Source organism: Mirounga leonina, unplaced genomic scaffold (genome assembly GCF_011800145.1).
Source record: "Mirounga leonina isolate KUSES-001 unplaced genomic scaffold, KU_Mleo_1.0 Mir_167, whole genome shotgun sequence".
NCBI classification, from domain to species: Eukaryota; Metazoa; Chordata; class Mammalia; order Carnivora; family Phocidae; genus Mirounga; species Mirounga leonina.
Window position 1 is genome coordinate 105,781 of NW_023270422.1, and position 18,820 is coordinate 124,600.

At 41.8% G+C, this 18,820-nt stretch overlaps 1 protein-coding gene across 2 annotated transcripts in view; it reads left to right on the forward strand.

Moving 5' to 3' along the window:
• Positions 1-18,820, forward strand: part of MTCL1 (microtubule crosslinking factor 1) — a 120,869-nt gene that overhangs the window by 9,233 nt on the left and 92,816 nt on the right. For both annotated transcript variants that reach the window (XM_035013792.1, XM_035013791.1), the window contains exons 2-3: positions 1,072-1,296; positions 2,900-3,058. In XM_035013792.1, coding sequence (XP_034869683.1) covers positions 1,072-1,296; positions 2,900-3,058 — 384 coding nt within the window. The remainder of the gene's footprint in view (positions 1-1,071; positions 1,297-2,899; positions 3,059-18,820) is intronic.

The window sequence follows — 18,820 nt, forward strand, 5'->3', positions numbered from 1 at the left end:
AAAAGTTGGAGAGGAACATTTTAAGGAGAGGGTAGAACAGGTGGAAGGGCCTTCAGCAATCCAGATCCCGTGAGACTAGCAGTGTGGCAAGGAAGAAGGGGGCAGCTCATAGGCCCTGGGGAAGACTTTGAAGAATTTTCTCAGGGCCCTGGAAGGTCTGAGGGGCGTGGTCTGAGTTCCATAGTAAAGGATAACTCTGGGTGGAGAACTGGCTGAAAGGGAAGCAGGGAGCCCCGCACAACTTGCGTGTATGTGCACCTGCTCCCTCGGGACAGATGAAGGCAGGGACTAGCTGTAGTGTGCAGCCACTGGGTAGAGAGTGCCCCGCATGTATGTTGCTCTTGGGCTGACAGCACTGGTTTGGATGTGGAATGGGAGAGGAGAAGGGGGAGCAAGGACAACTCCTGGGTTTTTCCTGTACCCACAGTGTCTTCATGCTGACGCCAGAGTAAAGTGGAGATGGGAAATGAAGGCCAAGTGAATGGAAAAAAACCAAACCCAATGTGGATTTGACATAATGCAAAAGTTATATCTTTGGAATCGTGAGTCACATAGTCAGTGCTGAGACTTGTATGGTGGAACCGAGTTTTAGGGACATTTGCAGGTGTGTCACAATTCCAGGGTGGTTCAGTTATGATCCCATTAAAGTTAATGTCCTTTGAAGGCAGGGCGACTCCTGTGCAACTCCTCTTAGTCCCGAGACAGTGCCCTGGAGATAAGATTTAGGTCAGTGTTTGGTTTAAATCTAAAGGTTCAGTTATCTGCAGAGCTGATTTTATTTGTGATTCTGATTATGTAAGAAAATATTGGGAATAGAATAAATGCTGGCAGGCTGTAGTGAATAATCCCTCCTGGTTTTGAGTTTCTGGATCCATGAGATTTGAGCAGACATCTGAGGATATTGTCTCGTGTGACCCTTTCCAGAGGTCCCTGTGTCCTGTGACACAGGTGTGCCCATCAGCCACGGGATAAGTGCACAGGTAGTTAACGTCCAGTATTGCAGAGCTGGGGTGGACCTATCCTTGTTCCGGTTGGTCTGGCTTATAAGTCTGCTCCATCTGGCTTGTGTAGGATGAACTGGATGAACTCCGTGCTGAAATGGAGGAGATGAGAGACAGTTACTTAGAGGAAGACGTTTACCAGCTGCAGGAGCTTCGGCGAGAGCTGGACCGCGCTCATAAAAACTGCCGAATCCTGCAGTACCGCCTCAGGAAAGCCGAGCAGAAGAGCCTGAAAGTGGCTGAGACTGGTCAGGTAGATGGCGAGCTCATCCGGAGTCTGGAGCAGGACTTAAAGGTGAGTGAGCAGGGCTGATGGAGTTCTCATTCCCAGAGGGGCTGCAGGGTGGGGGGGGCAGGATCGCAGGGCTGAGGCCAGCAGCCCTTCGGACCCACTTATCAACGGTCCTGCCATTCTACTAGTAGTTCTCTCTTTCTCAACAGATTTCAGCATACACGTTCTTCATTCACCTTATGGTGTATAGGTTATGTGTAGTCATATGGCTTTGACAGCCCAAGATTTAAACCTGTCGTATGAACTGGAATCTTAAAACCTAAGGAAAAGAAAAGAAATCGTAGTAAGGAATCTACAATTTAAAAAAGAGAGAGAATTGGGGCATCTGGGTGGCTCACTCGGGTAAGCGTCTGTCTTCGGCTCAGGTCATGATCTCAGGGTCCTGGGATCAAGTCCTGCATCGGGCTCCTTGCTCAGTGGGGAGCCTGCTTCTCCCTCTGCCTCTGTGCCTGCCCCTGCTCGTGCTCTCTCTCTCTTGCTCTCTATCTCAAATAAATAAAATCTTTAAAAAAATAAAAAAATAATAAATAAATTTAAAAAAATATCTGCCACTTGTTCTGACAGTTGTGTAGAATTGTACAGAAACGTCTTCTAAAGACCTGGAATATTTTAAAAAATCTATTGATTATCAATTCAATGATAGTCAAAGATCACTCATAAAGGTTGACTATAATCACTTAATGTTTTTATTGTTACTTAAGTTTCTAGAATGCAGAACACCTGAAATGACCATAACCCAAGGATGGTGTTTTGATTTAACTGAAGGAGAAATAGGATCATAACTAACTGTCTAAAGCTAATTGTCTAAGGTGTTTTTGAAAACCATTGGCAGAGGTGGGAATGAGGTGAAGAAATTCCAGACATTATACCATTTGATCTCTCCATGGGTAGCATGGCTTCTCTTCATACCCTGATTATCAAATCATTTATCAAGAGATGAATTATGCATAAAGTCCTCCTTATTATGGGAGTACTTATGAAATCTCATTTCGCCTTTCATTATGATAACAGGAAAAGAATCTTTGTAATTCTATCAAATTTATAAACCACTAACAAAATGTCATTCAGTGGGATGTAAGGGTGATTTATATTTCTCTTGCAAAATCTCTTTCCTTTTTCCCTTTAGAAGGTAAAAATGTTTAACTGCTTTTAGCATTCAGATATTTTACCACAGTAGACAATTTAAAACTTGACTACCTTCCTTATTTTACAGGATTATTTTGGTTTTTTTTGTGTTTTTTTTGCAGGTAGTTTTAGTATTGCCTTAGGGAACAGAAATGTTTGATTATTAGTTATTGTTATTTCTAATTTACCATTAAAGCATGTGTGTGAGCAGAATTGGCATTCTTGGTGATACTCTATAATGAGGTAGAGCTATCCACAGTAGCCTTTTAATCCAGATAAAGGTCATATCCTCGCTCATAATGTGGATTTCATGTTTGAAACTGATACCTCCTCCTTTAAAGATAGGCTTGTTAATATTGCCAGGGTCTTTGCCCTTTACTGTGATATCCTATCACTTAATGATTCTGCCTCTGAAGTTGTTTGTGCCCTTAGCACACAGAAAGCTTTACGTCCTGATGACTATCTCTGTTGGTTGATATAGGTAGCCAAAGATGTATCTGTCAGATTGCATCATGAACTTGAAACCGTGGAGGAAAAGCGTGCTAAAGCTGAGGATGAAAACGAAAGTCTCCGCCAGCAGATGATTGAAGTGGAAGTATCCAAACAAGCCCTCCAGAATGAGCTGGAGAGACTGAGAGAGGTAATCCCAAGATATATGCGGATTTCTTTCTTGGGTTTAATTGTTAGGACCTTGGGACTCCAGGCATCCCATTTGGTGAACTATGATTTATTTGTAGGGCCCAGAAAGTAAGAATGGTTTTTACATTTTTCGTAGCATTATAAAACAACAACAACCACACAAAAATAAACCTAAAAAAGCAAAGAAGATTATGTGACAACAACTATATGTTGCTTGCAAAGCCTAAAATATTTGCTGTCTGACCCTCTACAGAAAAGGCTTGGTGAACTGTGACCTAAAACTACTTTTTTATCATTTCCATTCAGATGAGCTGGCCATTAATTCCTTTTATGGGTCCAAGTGGAGAATATTATTACTAGAATACAAAATTAAGCAGTAGCTTTTTCCTTGAGTTTCCTCTTCCTATGAGCTGGAAAATGTGTTATGGTTGTCTATTAAAGCTTGTAAACAAATAATAAGCCACCTATATCTATTATTCAGGCACTATGGTTTAAATATAGGGCTTTTCTTTTTATTTGAGGGAGTGAATGTATTCTAGCAAAGCGTCTAGAAAATGAATATATATATATATATAAATATAAATATATATATTTCCCTTTGCATACAGTAATGCAAAAGCTGTTTTGTTATTGACTTCCATTATAAGATTAAAGCTGTATATTTTCTTGGAAAATATCCTGCATATTGATGGAGGTAAAAGCTATTGGTTAGGCCTTTATGGTGATGGCTAAAGCCAGCATTATTACCTGCTAACGGCCTCACTTAGTGCATTTTCCCTTTGGCCAAGTTTCCCGATTCACTTAGTTACTCCTCATCCATCCAGCCATGCGCCTGCCCACACTTAATTCAGGCTCCGTACCATGCCCTGGGGATACAGATGTGAACATGGCAGCACAGGCTCTGCTCCCAAGATGTTTACAACTCAATTTGACACATGGCTGGCAAAACAAAAAAATCACAGCAAAGGAGCTGGTGTGGCTACCTCTCTGCTTCCACCCCTGCCCCCTCACAGCCACTCAGGTGCCATGATGTTCTTGAGGTTGGGGGGCTCCGACATTCTTTTTCCAGAGATCCACAGCCCTAGGGCTCAGTCCCTCGCCTTCAGGTCCCTGCTGATATCTCACCTCAGCCTCCTGGCTCCCCCACACTTACACATTCAAGTTGTCCCTGCCTCCACCCTGGCCATCCCTATCTACCTTCCCATCTGACATGCTTTGGATTTTGGTGAATTACTTGTGTATTGTCAGCACTTGTCTGAAATTGCCACGGGTTTTATTTCTTTGTCGTCTTCACTAATGTGCCTCTAGGACCTGAGCTCTGTGGGAAGAGGGTGTGTCTGTGTAGTTCACTATGGGGTCTCTATGCCTAGAACAGTGCCTGGCACTTAGGCGTCGTCAGGGACGTGCAGGGTGAGGGAGTGAATGAAGGGCGAGAATGTGGAGCTGTGGTGACCACAGCTTGCCTGAGGACTTGGTGAGCTTCACAGCACGTTCTTTCATCATGGGTAACCCTTGCTCCTTAACTTACGTGTGTACTCACCTTGGGGACTGGGGGGATTTCTCCTCGCCTTGTGGGTCTCTTACCTCTGCATTTGGGGTTGCTAGTTCTTTACTTCCTTCTTTCTCCTTTGATCTAAGTTTGCTAGAAGGTTTGCCATATGGTTTCTTTTCTCAGAATTTCCAGTTTGAGCCTGACCTTGAGGGTACAGAAAACATCTTAGGAGTATATTTTATAAATGTTATATGTGTATATGCCTACGTATAAATATTTAAATTATATATACACATAAGTAAGTAAATAAATATATTCAAAGCAAACAAAGTTTGTCTTGCCCCCGTGGAACTGAATTTGTGTAGGACTTGGCATCAGGTCACAAATAGCTCCTCAGGGAGGGAAATGATTACTGACATTCAATGCCAGGCAGAGGTGAGGCAAGGATCTTCAGAGAACTGTGATGTTGGCTGAGGTTGGATGTACACAGAGGCGGTGGCAGGGTCAGCCTCTCCCTGCCTTTATGGGTTAGAATCACTCACAGGGATTACTCAGCTGGGCTACAATCAGTATTTTACCTGGAGAGTTGCAGTAAGACTAGGGCGGCTACATATTTGCGCCAAACTTCATGATTCTAAATGAATCATAAAACTGACAGGAGTCTGCAGAAGGTAGATACTCTGGACTGTGCTGGAAGCAGAGAACGATGCAACCAGGTGATCCAAGGTTCAAAGGTGGTAGAGGAGATACTTATTGGTAAGTGCCGGCTGTGGGCTCCGTGAATGGATTCTTTTTACTGAAGCCAGAACGGAACGTGCTGTGAGCTTTGCTCTAGGGTGAGGATGATATTTGCTCTATCTTGAATCCAGCTCGTTATTGTTCACCTCTGAAGTTTTGTAATCGGATGAGTCACATTCCGGAAAAGGCAAGGAGAGTTCGTGTGTCTCTGAATGACAGAAGTAGTTGCAGACGACTGTGGCCCCCTGAGCCTTGGAGGACGGTAAAACAGTGCATCTCCGTGCCTCTTCAGCCCTGTGGCTGTTGCAGGGGCTTCTCTCCAGAGCTGCAGACTATGCAGCTGCCTGGTGGACTTCTCCAAGATGGATTTCCCATAGCACTTCGAACTCAGAGAGTCCAGAAACAGACTTGTCACCGTTGGCCCCACCTGAATCTTCTCTGTCTTTCCTATTTGTTTTCACAATGCTACGGTCCTGCTAGTCCCTCAGGCTCGAGCAATGGTGGTTACCCTGACCTCTCTTACTGCTGTTCATACTGAGATTGCCTTCAGATTCTGGTCTTCTGCTTTTGCAGTCTTAGGAATTTTCTTTTTTTCTTTTTTTAAAGATTATTTATTTATTTATTTGAAAGAGAGAGCAGAGCAAGAGAGAGAACACAAGTCAGGGGGAGGGTCACAGGGAGAAACAGGTTCCCCACCGAGTATGGAGCCCCATGCCAGGCTGGATCCCAAGACCCTGAAATCATGACCTAAGCCAAAGGCAGACGCTTAACCAACTGAGCCTCCTAGGCACCCCTGAAAACATGATTTTTTTAAACATTTTTAAATTTAAATTCAATTAACTAACATATAATATATTATTGGTTTCAGAGGTACAGGTCTGTGACTTATCAGTCTTATATAATACCCAGTGCTCATTCCATCACATGCCCTCCTTAATGCCCATCACCCAGTTACTCCATCCCTCCATCCTCCTCCCTTCCAGCAACCCTCAGTTTGTTTCCTATGATTAAGAGTCTCTGATGGTTTGTCTCCCTCTCTGATTTCATCTTGTTTTATTTTTTCCTCCCTTCCCCTATGATCCTCTGCTTTGTTTCTTGATTTCCACACATATCAGTGAGCTCATATGATAATCGTCTTTCTCTGATTGACTTATTTCACTTAGCATCATATGCTTTAGTTCCATTCACATTGATGCAAATGGCAAGATTTCATTTCTCTCTCACTGATATATGCTGTACCATGGATGGACCACGAAAATAGACCAAGGAAAAGAAGCTGGACATATAGCACAATTCCATTTATCGAAGTAATTCGGAATAGGTAAATCCACAGACAGAAAACAGATCAGTGGTTTCCAGGGGCTGGGGAGAAGAGAGAGGACTGCTTAATGAGTATGGGGTCTGCTTCTGGGGTGACGAAAATGTGTTAAACCAGATAGAGGTGATGGCTGCACAACCCTGTGAATGTACTAAATGCCTCTGTGTTGCACACTTTAAGATGGTTGGTTTTCACCTCAAATAAACATTTTTAGATTCTCTCTTCTACCCGTACTTTGACCAGTCTTCTCTCAAGTGAATATTTGAGAGCTGACTCTATGCCGTCAACCCATTAAAGACAGGTGCTACTTCTGGTCCTTCCCTTCTCTGTTTTATCTTCGACACTCCCCCAACGCTGACAATGGGACTCTCTGCTTAAACACATGAACTTGCCCTGGCTCCCAATTGTCTAACTCTCTAGCGTGACATAGAGGACCCTTCCTGCCGGGGACCATCCCTGTCTCCCAGCTGGGTTTCCCACCCCACCGCTGCAGACCCTGGAGTGAAATAAAAGGCAGCAGAGCAAGATGAGAAGAATCTGTGCCCTCTGGTCCCCTTTGAACCGAGTGGGTCTTAGAAAAGTCACTGTCTCCATTGACCGATAAGACGATTCAAGAGGGTTGGCAATATGAAACTATCTGGAATTGTCCCTTCTGGCTAGCTAGCTTGCCTGCCTGCTTCCTTGTGCCTATTTGCCTATGGTCCTTGCACCCAACACCCATACACCCTGCCACTCATGCAAGTTCAAAATGTTTTTGCCTTCTGAGGGATATATTTCTTCTAGTACTCAACTCTGTGATGAAATATCTCGTCAGGTTGAAAATGGTTAATCTTAGCTTAGTTTCAGCTTCTTAAAGATTGCTTCCACTGAGGAGTTTTTCATTCTACCCAAATTTTTGAGTACTTATACATGTTAGACACTATAATAACTGGCCAAGTTAGTTGGCACTTGCAAGGGACAGAGACATGTTCTAGATCATTCCAGGGAACTGGGCTTTTTTTTTTTTCTTTTTTTCTTATTGAGGTATAATTGACATATAACATTATATTAGTTTCAGGTGTAATGGTTCAATATTTGTATATATTGCAAAATGATCACTACAATAACTGGTTAACATTCCTCGTTAAACACATGGGTCCAAAAATTTTTTTTCTTGTGATGAGAACTTCTGAGATCTACTCTCTTACCAACTTTCAAATATGCAGTACAGTATTGTTAACTATGGTCATTATGCTGTACATTATATCCCATGACTTATTTATTTTATTATAACTGGAAGTTTGTATCTTTTGATTGCCCTTACCCCTTTTACCCATCCACCCTAATAGGGAATGTTGAATGAAGCCACAGGGAACCAATTAGCAGCCAGATAGCTCTTGTGGGCCATCTTTCAGCACCATTCAGGATGTGATATTGATTCTCTGGGTTTGGTTGAGACTTCCGTGGCTAGTAAATGGTTCAGATTTTGTAAATATTTCCTGAGTGCTTGAGAGGAAAGCATATGCTCCAGTTTTGGGGTGAAGACTTTAAATCCATTAGATTGAAGACTTTCAAACTTTAACTCACAGCAAGCAGTACATTTTGTATCATCACTCAAAATACAAACATAAAGGTTTCACAAAATAATGCCTATCTTTGCCATATGGGATGCATTTTGATATTTTCAATTCTATTCAGTTCTGTTTATTTATTTAATTTATTTATTTTTAAAGATTTTATTTATTTTTTTGACAGAGAGCGACACAGCGAGAGAGGGACCACAAGCAGGGGGAGTAGGAGAGGGAGAACAGGCTTCCTGCAGAACAGGGAGCCCAAAGTGGGGCTTGATCCTAGAACCCTGGGATCATGACCTGAGCCTAAGGCAGACGCTTAATGACCAGGCCACCCAGGTGCCCCCTGTTCTGTTTTTTAAATGGTAGTTATATGTTTGATTTACAGTCCATTGGTATATTGCTGCAATTTGGAAAAAGATTTTTTAGATCATTTGTTAATTGTGTTGTTCAAGTTTTTTATATCCTTTATAGTTTTGTTTTGTCTCCTAAATATATCTATTTAGGATAAAGGTATGTTAATATCACCTGTTATAATTTTGTATTTATATTCTCTTGTAATCTGTCAAATTTTGCTTATATATTTTGAATATAAATGCATACAGATTTAGAACTGTTTTTTAGAACTTTTTTGATGATGAATTGTTCCCTTTATCATTTGATAATGATGTTAGAATGATTATTCTAACGTATTCTTTTTTTTTTTTTTAATTTGCCTGGTATAGCTTTTCTGTGCTTCCATTAGTTTTCATTTTTCTATGTCATTATATTTTAGGTGTATTTCTTGTGACTGGTCTATAGCTATCTTTTTTAAAATGGAATCTGATAATACCTTTTTTTAAAAAAACTTGTGAATTTAATCCATTTATATTTATTATGGATTTGTTATGGATTATGATGTGTTTGAATTTATTTCTATCACTGTATCTTATGTTTGTAAATTCCATGCCTTTTCTTCATTTCTTTTTTCTATTTTTTAATGTTGATTTCTCTTTGATTGAATTTTCAAATCTCATATTCTTTTGCTTCATTAGGAATTTGTATTACTGTTTTAAAAATTACTCTTACATATTTAACATGCCTGTTTGACTTAATGTCTAAAACTAATCATTATCCCCATTCTTCTCCTTAGTAATATAAGCATCTTAGAAAGCTTCAACTCCAATCAGCTCCTGTGTTTCATACTCTTATTATGTAGTATCATTTTAGTTTTATCTTTTTAAAACCATCCCCCCCAAAAGTTGGCTAATTTAACAGTTAATGCTTATTTAGATGCATTTACATATTTTCTAATGTTATCGTTGCTTTTTAGTGTTACTCCTTCCTTCTGAGTTCAGTTTTCTTCTTGCTGATCTATTAACATACCCTTGAGTGTTTTCTTTCAGTAAATGGTATTCTTAAAAATGCTGTTATGTCATCCTCAGTCTTGAAAGATATTTAGTTGGGCATAGGATCCTAACACTTCAAAGATAATATTTTTTATTATCTTCTGTTTCTATTTTGCTATCAAGAGGTCTGCTGTCAGATAATTCTCATTTTTGTAGATGATCTGTCTTTACTTCCTGTTTACTTTTATGCTTTTCTTTTGTGTTTGGTATTCTGTAGTTTCAACCAGGTGTATCTAGATTTATTTTTATATTTTAGGCAACACTCATTGTCAATCTGTTTATGTCTTTCATGACATCTGGAAAATTCTCACTCTTTGAATAATGTTCAGTAATGAAATTATGTCTTTTTTTTTTAAAGATTTTATTTATTTATTTGAGAGAGAGAGAATGAGAGAGAGCACATGAGAGGGGGGGAGGGTCAGAGGGAGAAGCAGACTCCCTGCCGAGCAGGGAGCCCGATGCGGGACTCGATCCAGGGACTCCAGGATCATGACCTGAGCCGAAGGCAGTCACTTAACCAACTGAGCCACCCAGGCGCCCCTGAAATTATGTCTTTAACTAGTGTTTCTTCCCCCATTTTCTGTATCATTTCTAGAATTCCTGTTAGTCTTATGTAGGAACTTCTGTTGGCCATTCTTATTCCAGCCACCATCTTGTCTAACTGTCCTTTTTTTTTTTAATCTTATCTCTGTGCTATATATATATTTTTAAAGATTTATTTATTTATTTTACAGAGACAGAGAGAGAAAACGCGTGCATGTGCATGCATGCTTGTGCACATGAGGGAGTGGGGTGCAGGCAGAGGGAGAAATTTCAAGCAGACCTCCCACTGAGCGGAGTCCAAGATAGGGCTCAATCCCAGGGTATGAGATCATGACCTAAGCAGAAACCAAGAGTTGGATGTTCAACTGACTGAGCCACACAGGTGCCCCACTGGGCTTTATTTTGAATAATTACTTCATTTCTTGTCCAAGTTATAAATTCTCTTCTCTACAAAAGAATTACTGTTTTATTCATCCACTAAGTTTTCATTTCAGTGAAATGAATTTTTAAAAATTTGCTTGTTCTGTTTCATAAGTTTCTTTTTTGCTTATGATATTTCTTCCTTAAATTTTGAAACATTGAAAAATCATAGCCTCTTTCAGTTTGTTCCATTTTCTTGAGTTCTTAGGTGTTACCAATCCCTCTGTTTTTTAGATCTGCTGTCTCTCACCTAAGGTGGATTTTTTTATGAGCTCTAAGAAGAACTCATTTCTTAGTGGGAATTCCATGAAGTTTTGTTGAAATGTCTTCTTAGTGAGATTTTGCGTTGGTCTTTTCCAAATGCTGCAATAGTAGTATTGGTCCAAATAAATACACTTGTTAATTTTGGGCTCATGGAGTTGTGTGCCAAAGGGGGTGTGTCAATGGGATATCAAACTTGTATGTGGCATACATCTAAATATTTTTATACTTCAAAGGAGATTTTTTTTTTTTTTTTGGTCACCACCCAGTATTCTGAGCAGAAGGTTATTACTCTCCCCCTTTCCAAGTGATTTTTAGTTTACTTTCAGTGCATCCTTTAGTGTGTTGTCTGGGTGCATTTATCGAAGATTCTTCTCATGCCCCTGACTAGAGTGCCTATTTCTGGGTAAGAGAACTTCTACCAGTCCCTGCTGCCCTCTAGCCCCTTAATCCCTTATGCATTTCTGATACTAGGGAATTTTCCTTTTGTGAATGCGTCAGTCAGCTGTGTATAAATTTCTGCTTTTTGTGGTTTCTTTAGCATTTCTAGCTGTTTGTTGGGGGAAGGCTCAAGATAGCTCAGTGTGCTGTGTTGCCAAAACAGGATGTAACCCTTCAGAGTTCAGCGGAAGCTTTCTAGTAGTGCTCTAGAGTGCCATGAGTAACCCCAGTGGTCTTCCATTTCATGACTCAGCACTTATGTCCCCGCCTCTCTCTGTTCATTTCCTTCTACCCTGCTACGCACCAGTTCCCATTTGCCCCAGGGCTTTTTTTAAACTCACGGATTCTGTTACGTCATGGCTTCTACTTGCCTATATTCTCTGTAGGTATTTGCTAGAGACTGAATGTTTATATCCCCAACCCCCTGCCAATTCATTTGTTAAATCCTAATTCCCACTAGGATGGAATGAGGAGGTGGATCCTTTGGGAAGTGATTGGATTATGAAGGTGGAGCCCTTGTGGATGGGATTAGTGCCCTTTTCAAAGAGACCCCAGAGCTCCCTTGCCCCTTCCACCAGGTAAGGACACAGTGAAAAGATGGCCCTTGATGAACCAGCAAGTGGCTTCTCACTAGACACCCAATCTGCCAGCACTGTGATCTTAGGTTTCCCAGCCTTCAGAACTGAGAAATAAATGTTTGTCCTTGAAACCACCCAGTCCAAAGTATTTGAGTTCTAGCAGCCTGAACAGACTAAGATAGTCTTTCTGCTTTTTTCTCAACCAGTGGGTGAGGACTTTTCTCTCTGTCATTCATTGCATTCAAACTCTCAGAAGGCCATAAAATCTGGAAGCATAGGTGTACAAACATAATAAATGGTTTATTGCTATTATGCTATCATTTAATAAAACATTATCTGTGTTCCCAGACTTTATGGTCCTCCTTATAAGAAAAAGATATGCTTGAGTGAGCCAGTGTAAAGCATCTTTGGGCAGAGGCCCCATGCCAGGGCATCTCCTTGGACCCCGACCAGGTTGTTGGCAGCTGCTGTGCAGTCAGTCAGGGCCTCGCTCCTGGTCCAGTCAGTGGTGGACTGCGGGCTGGCAGGGCCTGCAGAGTACAGGCAGGCATTCTTTGTGTTAGCTTGGCAGGCTCTCCAAGATACCTTGGGAGGGATAAGTAGCATCTGGTTCCATTTGCTGGTCTCATGAGTTAGGGGGGCAGGGTGACTCTAGCTAGAGAGCAGGAAGTGGGGAGAAATGCAGTGCCCTGAATGATATCCCAGTTAGCTGGCCTGCTGAGTTAATAATGAGGTGAAATGGGATGAGAGCAGGAAGAATCAGGGTGTCTGGTTACGTCTTCTTCCAAAGCACTAAAACACAAGTAGAGTCTGGGGTGTGTGTGTGTGTGTGTGCGCGCACATACACACACGTATGTATCTGTGTCTGCACAGGAGTCTGGAGGGAAATGGCCTTTTGTAGGCTCTCATCAGACCAGGAGGCAGGGATGGGATTAGAGTAGAGCCTCCTCAACCGAGGGAATAAATACCAGGCCAGAAAATCCAGATTTCACAGGCTGGGGAGGATTAGGAAGAGGGCAACAACTATAGGAAGATTTGGCATAAATAATTTTGAATGCTTAAGCTGTAATTGGAACGGTTTGGGTGTCTGGGAAGAAAGGGGATGTGTGTTCAGTTAAACAACGATAAATAGTACTAATGGCTAATTTCACGCTGTTACCAGAAAGGCACAAGGAGAGCCCATCACAATCTGTTCTGGTCACTCAGAATGGGTGTCCTTGGAGTGATTTCTTGTCAAAATCAGAATCATACAAAGGTCTTCTAGAAGGCAGGTAAAAGTGCTGTGACCCACTTCACAGTGGTCCGCATGCTCTCTTCCATGGGCACTGTCTCGTGCACTCTCTGGGCAGGCGCATTTACTTCTTCGTGGTGAGCTGTGGTGGAGGCTCCAAGACGGATGTGGGGCTTGCCCAGGTTCGAGTTTTTGAAATGCTTTCGTTTCTTGGGTTATGCTATTTTGTTAAGTTTTGTTGTCAAAGGGCTATGTTACTTGCACATAGTGTGGCTGTTATGTTGGAAAAGAAAGAAAACAGTGGTGAGGACACAGGCAGGACTTCAGAAGGAGTAACTGAGTTTGGTGGCTCTCCTGGGATCTGGCATGCATGGCCAGACCCAGGCCTGGGGACCTCAGGCCGACTGAGCGTCAGAGCCAGAAGAATCCTGGAGATGAGTTAGCCGACCTCCCCATTACCTACACGAGGAAACCAAGGTCTGGGTAGGTTGTGAATGGCGGCTACCCCGGGTCTCCTGACTCCCAGAAACCCTCCTCCACTCCTTCTTTCCTTAGGACCTTAACTCTAGCCCTACCTCCTCCCTTCTCTGTAGGCCCAGGAGGAAGAGGCGGGTTCCCAGGTCAGGGCAGGAGGTAAGCACTTGTGGGGCCAGCTTGACTGTGGTGTTCAGGGGAAGCTGCTGGAAGAGAGAGCAGTCCTAGGTTCCCTGCTCCAATGGGTTGGTGAGGAAGGGCACCTGTGTCTTTCTTTGACCCATTAACGCTTTCATATAAAATTAATTTCTACTTTTAGAAGTATTTATTAAGCTGCTTCTTTCATCTCTACCGAGAAAATTATAGGAAGGAGAGCAGAATTTACCTTTGAAGAGAGTGAGTGCAGGCCTCTCAGCCTGTCTTACCACTCACTGCCATGGGGGCCTCCCATGGCCCTCTCCTTCCATCCTGCCCCGTGGTTCCTGCCGTTCTTTCCCCAGGATTGTTCCAAGATGCCTGTGAAACGTTGCCCATTCTTAAAGATTCTCCCAGAAATGCCACCTCCTCCTTGAAGCCTTCTATAACACTTTTCTGACCTCTGAACAAACATTTTCATATGATTAAACCATTACATGGTTGCTAGAGAATGGTCAAAAAGTAGAGGGAAAAAGTTTCCATCATGCTAACGTCCCAGAGATACAGCTCATTTTTCATATGAAATCAGAAGCACACCCTATATACTTCTTAGTATAGTATTTTTAGTATGGTATTTTTTATTTTTAATTAAACTTTTTGTTTTGAGATACTTGTAAACTTGGAGGCAGTTGTAAGAAATAATACGGGAGGTCTCATGTACCGTTTCCCCCAGGGATAAACTCTAGTATGGTACCAGAACTAGGATAGCCACATTGATTCAGTCAAGCTGTGGAACAATCCATCACCACAAGGATCCCTCACGGTGACCTTTTATGGCCACACCCACTTCCCTCCTGTACCCACTCCATACTCATCCCCAGCAATGTTCTCCGTTTTGATAATTTTGTCATTCCAAAACTGTTATATGAATGGAATCATTGACTTTTTTCACTCTTTAGCATTCTCCAGAGATTCATCCAGGTGGTTGTGCATATCCATAGTTGGTGTCCTTTTCCTGCTGAGTAGTGTTCCAAGGCACACGTGTGCCACAGTGTTTAGTCATTCACCTACTCGTTAGATGCAGGACATTCAGGTTGTTTCCAGTTTGGGGCTTTTACAAATAGAGTTGCTGTGAACATTGGTGTACAGGTTTTTGTGGGAACATAAGGCTTCATTTCTCTGGGATAAATGCCTGGGATGTCATTTCCTGGGTAGTATAGTAGTTGCATATCTAATTTTTTAAAGAAAGTGCCAGACTGTTTTCCAGAGTGGCTATACCATTTAACATTGCTACCAGCAATGAGAGAGTGCTCCAGTTTCTCAGCATCCTCACCAGCATTTGGTGTTGTCACTGTTTTTTTATTTTACTTATTCTGATAAGTGATATCTCATTGTGGTTTTATTTTATTATTATTATTTTTAAGATTTTATTTTTAAGTTCTCTCTACCCAGCAGGGGGCTCGAACTTACAACTCCGAGATCAAGAGTCACACGCTCCATTGACAGCCAGCCAGACACCCCTCATTGTGGCTTTCATTTGCATTTCCCTAATGGCTAATGATGTTGGACATATTTTCCTGTGATATTTGCCATGTGTATTTCCTCTTTGGTGAAACGTCTCTTTATGTTTTTTGCCCATTTTCTAACTGGATTGCTTGTTTGTTTTTTTTAAACTACTGTTGAGTTTTCAGAGTTTGTTCTGTATTCTAGATACTAGTCCTTTGTTGAATATATTGTTTGCAAATATTTTCTCTCACTCCAAGCCTGTCTCTTATCCTTTCAGTGGGGTCTTTCTCCCTCTTGGCAAATGTTTTTAATTTTGATGAAGTTCAATTTATAAATGTTTCCTTTTATGGTATGCTCTTTGCTTAGCCCTAGATTCTGAATATTTTCTTCTATTTTTAAAAATGTTTTGTTTTACATTTAAATCCATGGTCCATTTTTTTTTTAATAATTCTAGTTAATATACAAATAGAATTCAGTGATTCATCCCTTACATATAACACCCAGTGCTGATCACAAGTGCCCTCCTTAATACCCATCACCCATTTAACCCATCCCCTATCCAGCCCCCCTCCAGCAATCCTCCCAGTTTGTTCTCTGTAGTTAAGAGTCCCTTATGGTTTGTTTCCCTCTCTCCTTTTTTACTTTCCCCCTTCCCATATGTTCATCTGTCTTCTTTGTTAAATTCCACATATGAGTGAAATCATATGGTATTTGTCTTTCTCTGACTTTTTCGCCTAGCATAATATCCCCTAGTTCCATCCACATCATTGCAAATGGTAAGATTTCATTCTTTTTGATGGTTGAGTAATATCCCATCGTATATATACACCATATCTTCTTTTTTTTTTTTTTTTTTAGATTTTATTTATTTATTTGCGACAGAGAATGAGAGACAGAGAGCACGAGAGGGAGGAGGGTCAGAGGGAGAAGCAGACTCCCCGCTGAGCAGGGAGCCCGATGCGGGACTCCAGGATCATGACCTGAGCCGAAGGCAGTCGCTTAACCGACTGAGCCACCCAGGCGCCCCTGCACCATATCTTCTTTATCCATTCATCAGTCAATGGACATTTGGGCTCTTCCCATGGTTTGGCTATGGTTGATAATGTTGCTATAAACATTGGGTACATGTGCCCTGTCAAATCAGTGTTTTTGTGTCCTTTGGATAAATACCCAGTAATGTGATTGCTGGAGGGTAGCTCTATTTTTAACTTTTTGAGGAACCTCCATAGTTTTCCAGAGTGGTTGCACCAGTTTGCTTTCCCACCAACCGTATAAGAGGGTTCTCCTTTCCCTGCATCCTTGTCCATGGTCCATTTTGAATTCATTTTTGTGTAAGGCATGAGACTTAGGTCAAGTTCATTTTTTTCCTTTTTTTTTTTTTTACCTACGGATGTCTAATTGCTCCAGCACCATTTGTTGAAAAGGCTGTCTTTCCTCCATTGAATTACTTTGCACCTTGTCAAAACTCAGTTGGACATACATGTGTAGGTCTGTTTTCTGGGTTCTCTGTTCTGTTCCATTGATTTCTGCCAATACAGCCTGGATGACTTAGCAGTATAAATCTTGAAACTGCTGTGTCTGCTCCAACCAGCAGTTTGAGTCTCATTGGACCCCTCGGTGGCATTTCAGAACACTCCTGTCTCTGCCTTATAGGATGCAGATGTATGTCTGCACATCCCTGCCCTTATCAAGCATTCAGTAAATATTTGTTGAATGAGTGAAAGTTTCATCATCTTTATTTCTCCTTGAGAAAGAGCCATAACATATTTACAGATCTCCTGGTGAGGAATTTCCCATACTGTAAATGTTTACCTCAGGACAGTGAATACAAACCAGTAATTCCACTCCAGGTCAAGAATTTTGATAATGACCCTGTGTGGGTCATGAAATCACCCTGTTCGGTTAGTGATAAGGAAAGCTGCTTTCTGTCAGCTTCCTGCATATTCAGGCAGGCTCAGGGTGTCCATCGCTGGGATCGTACCTCACCCAGTTGTCCCCCGAGAGCTGAGTGGGCTCCTCTGTAGCTGTTTCCTCAGCGGGTCATCCGCAGGCACTGGGGGTGCTCAGCTGGCCTTTGAGGCAGAGGATGGCCCCCCTGGCATGGCCACGTCAGAAGCAGCCAGGCTGTGTGAGCGGCCTTTGATTTGCAAGCCACAGAGATTTAAGACCCAGCTATTTCTTTTCTTTCCTCAACACCACCTTTCTTGGCAGATGGGAACCTTTGATAATGTGGGATACATGGCAGAAACATGTTACCTCCTGCTGTGTAAGCAATTAGACTAGAACTTGTGAATTGCAGTGAAACAGACACTGTGTTCACATTGCTTGTCATTAGAAATAATCAAAGTAGAGGGGCGCCTGGGTGGCTCAGCCGTTAAGCGTCTGCCTTTGGCTCAGGTCATGATCCCAGGGTCCTGGGATTGAGCCCTGCATCGGGCTCCCTGCTCAGCGGGAAGCCTGCTTCTCCCTCTCCTACTCCCCCTGCTTGTGTTCCCTCTCTCGCTGTGTCTCCCTCTGTCAAACAAATAAGTAAAATCTTTAAAAAAAAATAATCAAAGTAGGGACAGAGCACTTATTTCTGTTCTACACTTCACTAGAATGTTAATTGCATCAAGTTTGTGCTATGGGAATAAATAAAAAATACTTCTGTTTTCAAAGTTTACAATTGATACTTGAGTCTATCAGATTTACATGCTGTAAGTCATGTTATTGGTGTGATATACTTAGGTAACTTGTCTTCAAATGCAGAGTCAAGAGTCAAAGAAATAGAAATGCTTAGAAAATACTACATGGTAGTATCTGTTTCCTGAGTATACTTTCTGGGTATTTCTCTGACTCAAGTGAGAGTCATCATACACTGAGTGGTATGATTATGAGCCAAATAAGCAGTTTTCATTTTTCCCCCTAGTAATCAAAAATTACTCAGCATTGAAAAGGCACCCAGTGATATGTATATATGGTTACACAAGCACACAGAATGCCTTGCCTTTGAGCAGTTGCTCCAGCAGTGTTTGCTTTCTGACCTAAGGATGAGCCTCAGAGAAAGGAGAGACCCTAAGCTCTCCCGGGGCACTTTCCCTCGTGGTTTATTTGTGTAGATTGGTTAATCTTTTTACTGAAAGAATGTTCATGTGGGATGCTGGGTTCTCATTTGATCCCCAACATCGCAGGTGCTCTTTCTCATGACCCACAGTCATTTTACTGGAATGAGGGAATGTGGAAAATGTGGGGCGTGTTCATCAGGTGGTTGGCATTTGAACTGGGTTGCTCTTCGTTTTTAGATGCTGATGTGAGCTGATTTCCCAGACAAAACAATGTTTATTTATCAAGCACTAATTGTGTTTATTACTTCATTCTGAAGAGTCAGAGTAGACCCTCGTCAGTTGTCCTCCCATCATCCCTGGCTTTGTCTGTCTGGCCAGAGGAGTGGCGTGAGCAAGAGGGCAGTTTGGGGAAATCAGCAGTGGGGTGTCAGGGCACCAGGCATGTCTCCACAGTTAGTTCGAAGACCACACGGAGAGTGGGGATGTGAAGAGGCTTTCCAATACTTGGGTCTGTGTTTGTTCATGGGCATTAATAACTTTTCTCATAAATGAGTGAAATAGAATCATTTCTGAGAATCTTCCATTTATTATATTTGTAAATCATAGGAAAAATATGATTTAAAGATGATGTCATTTTAGGGCAC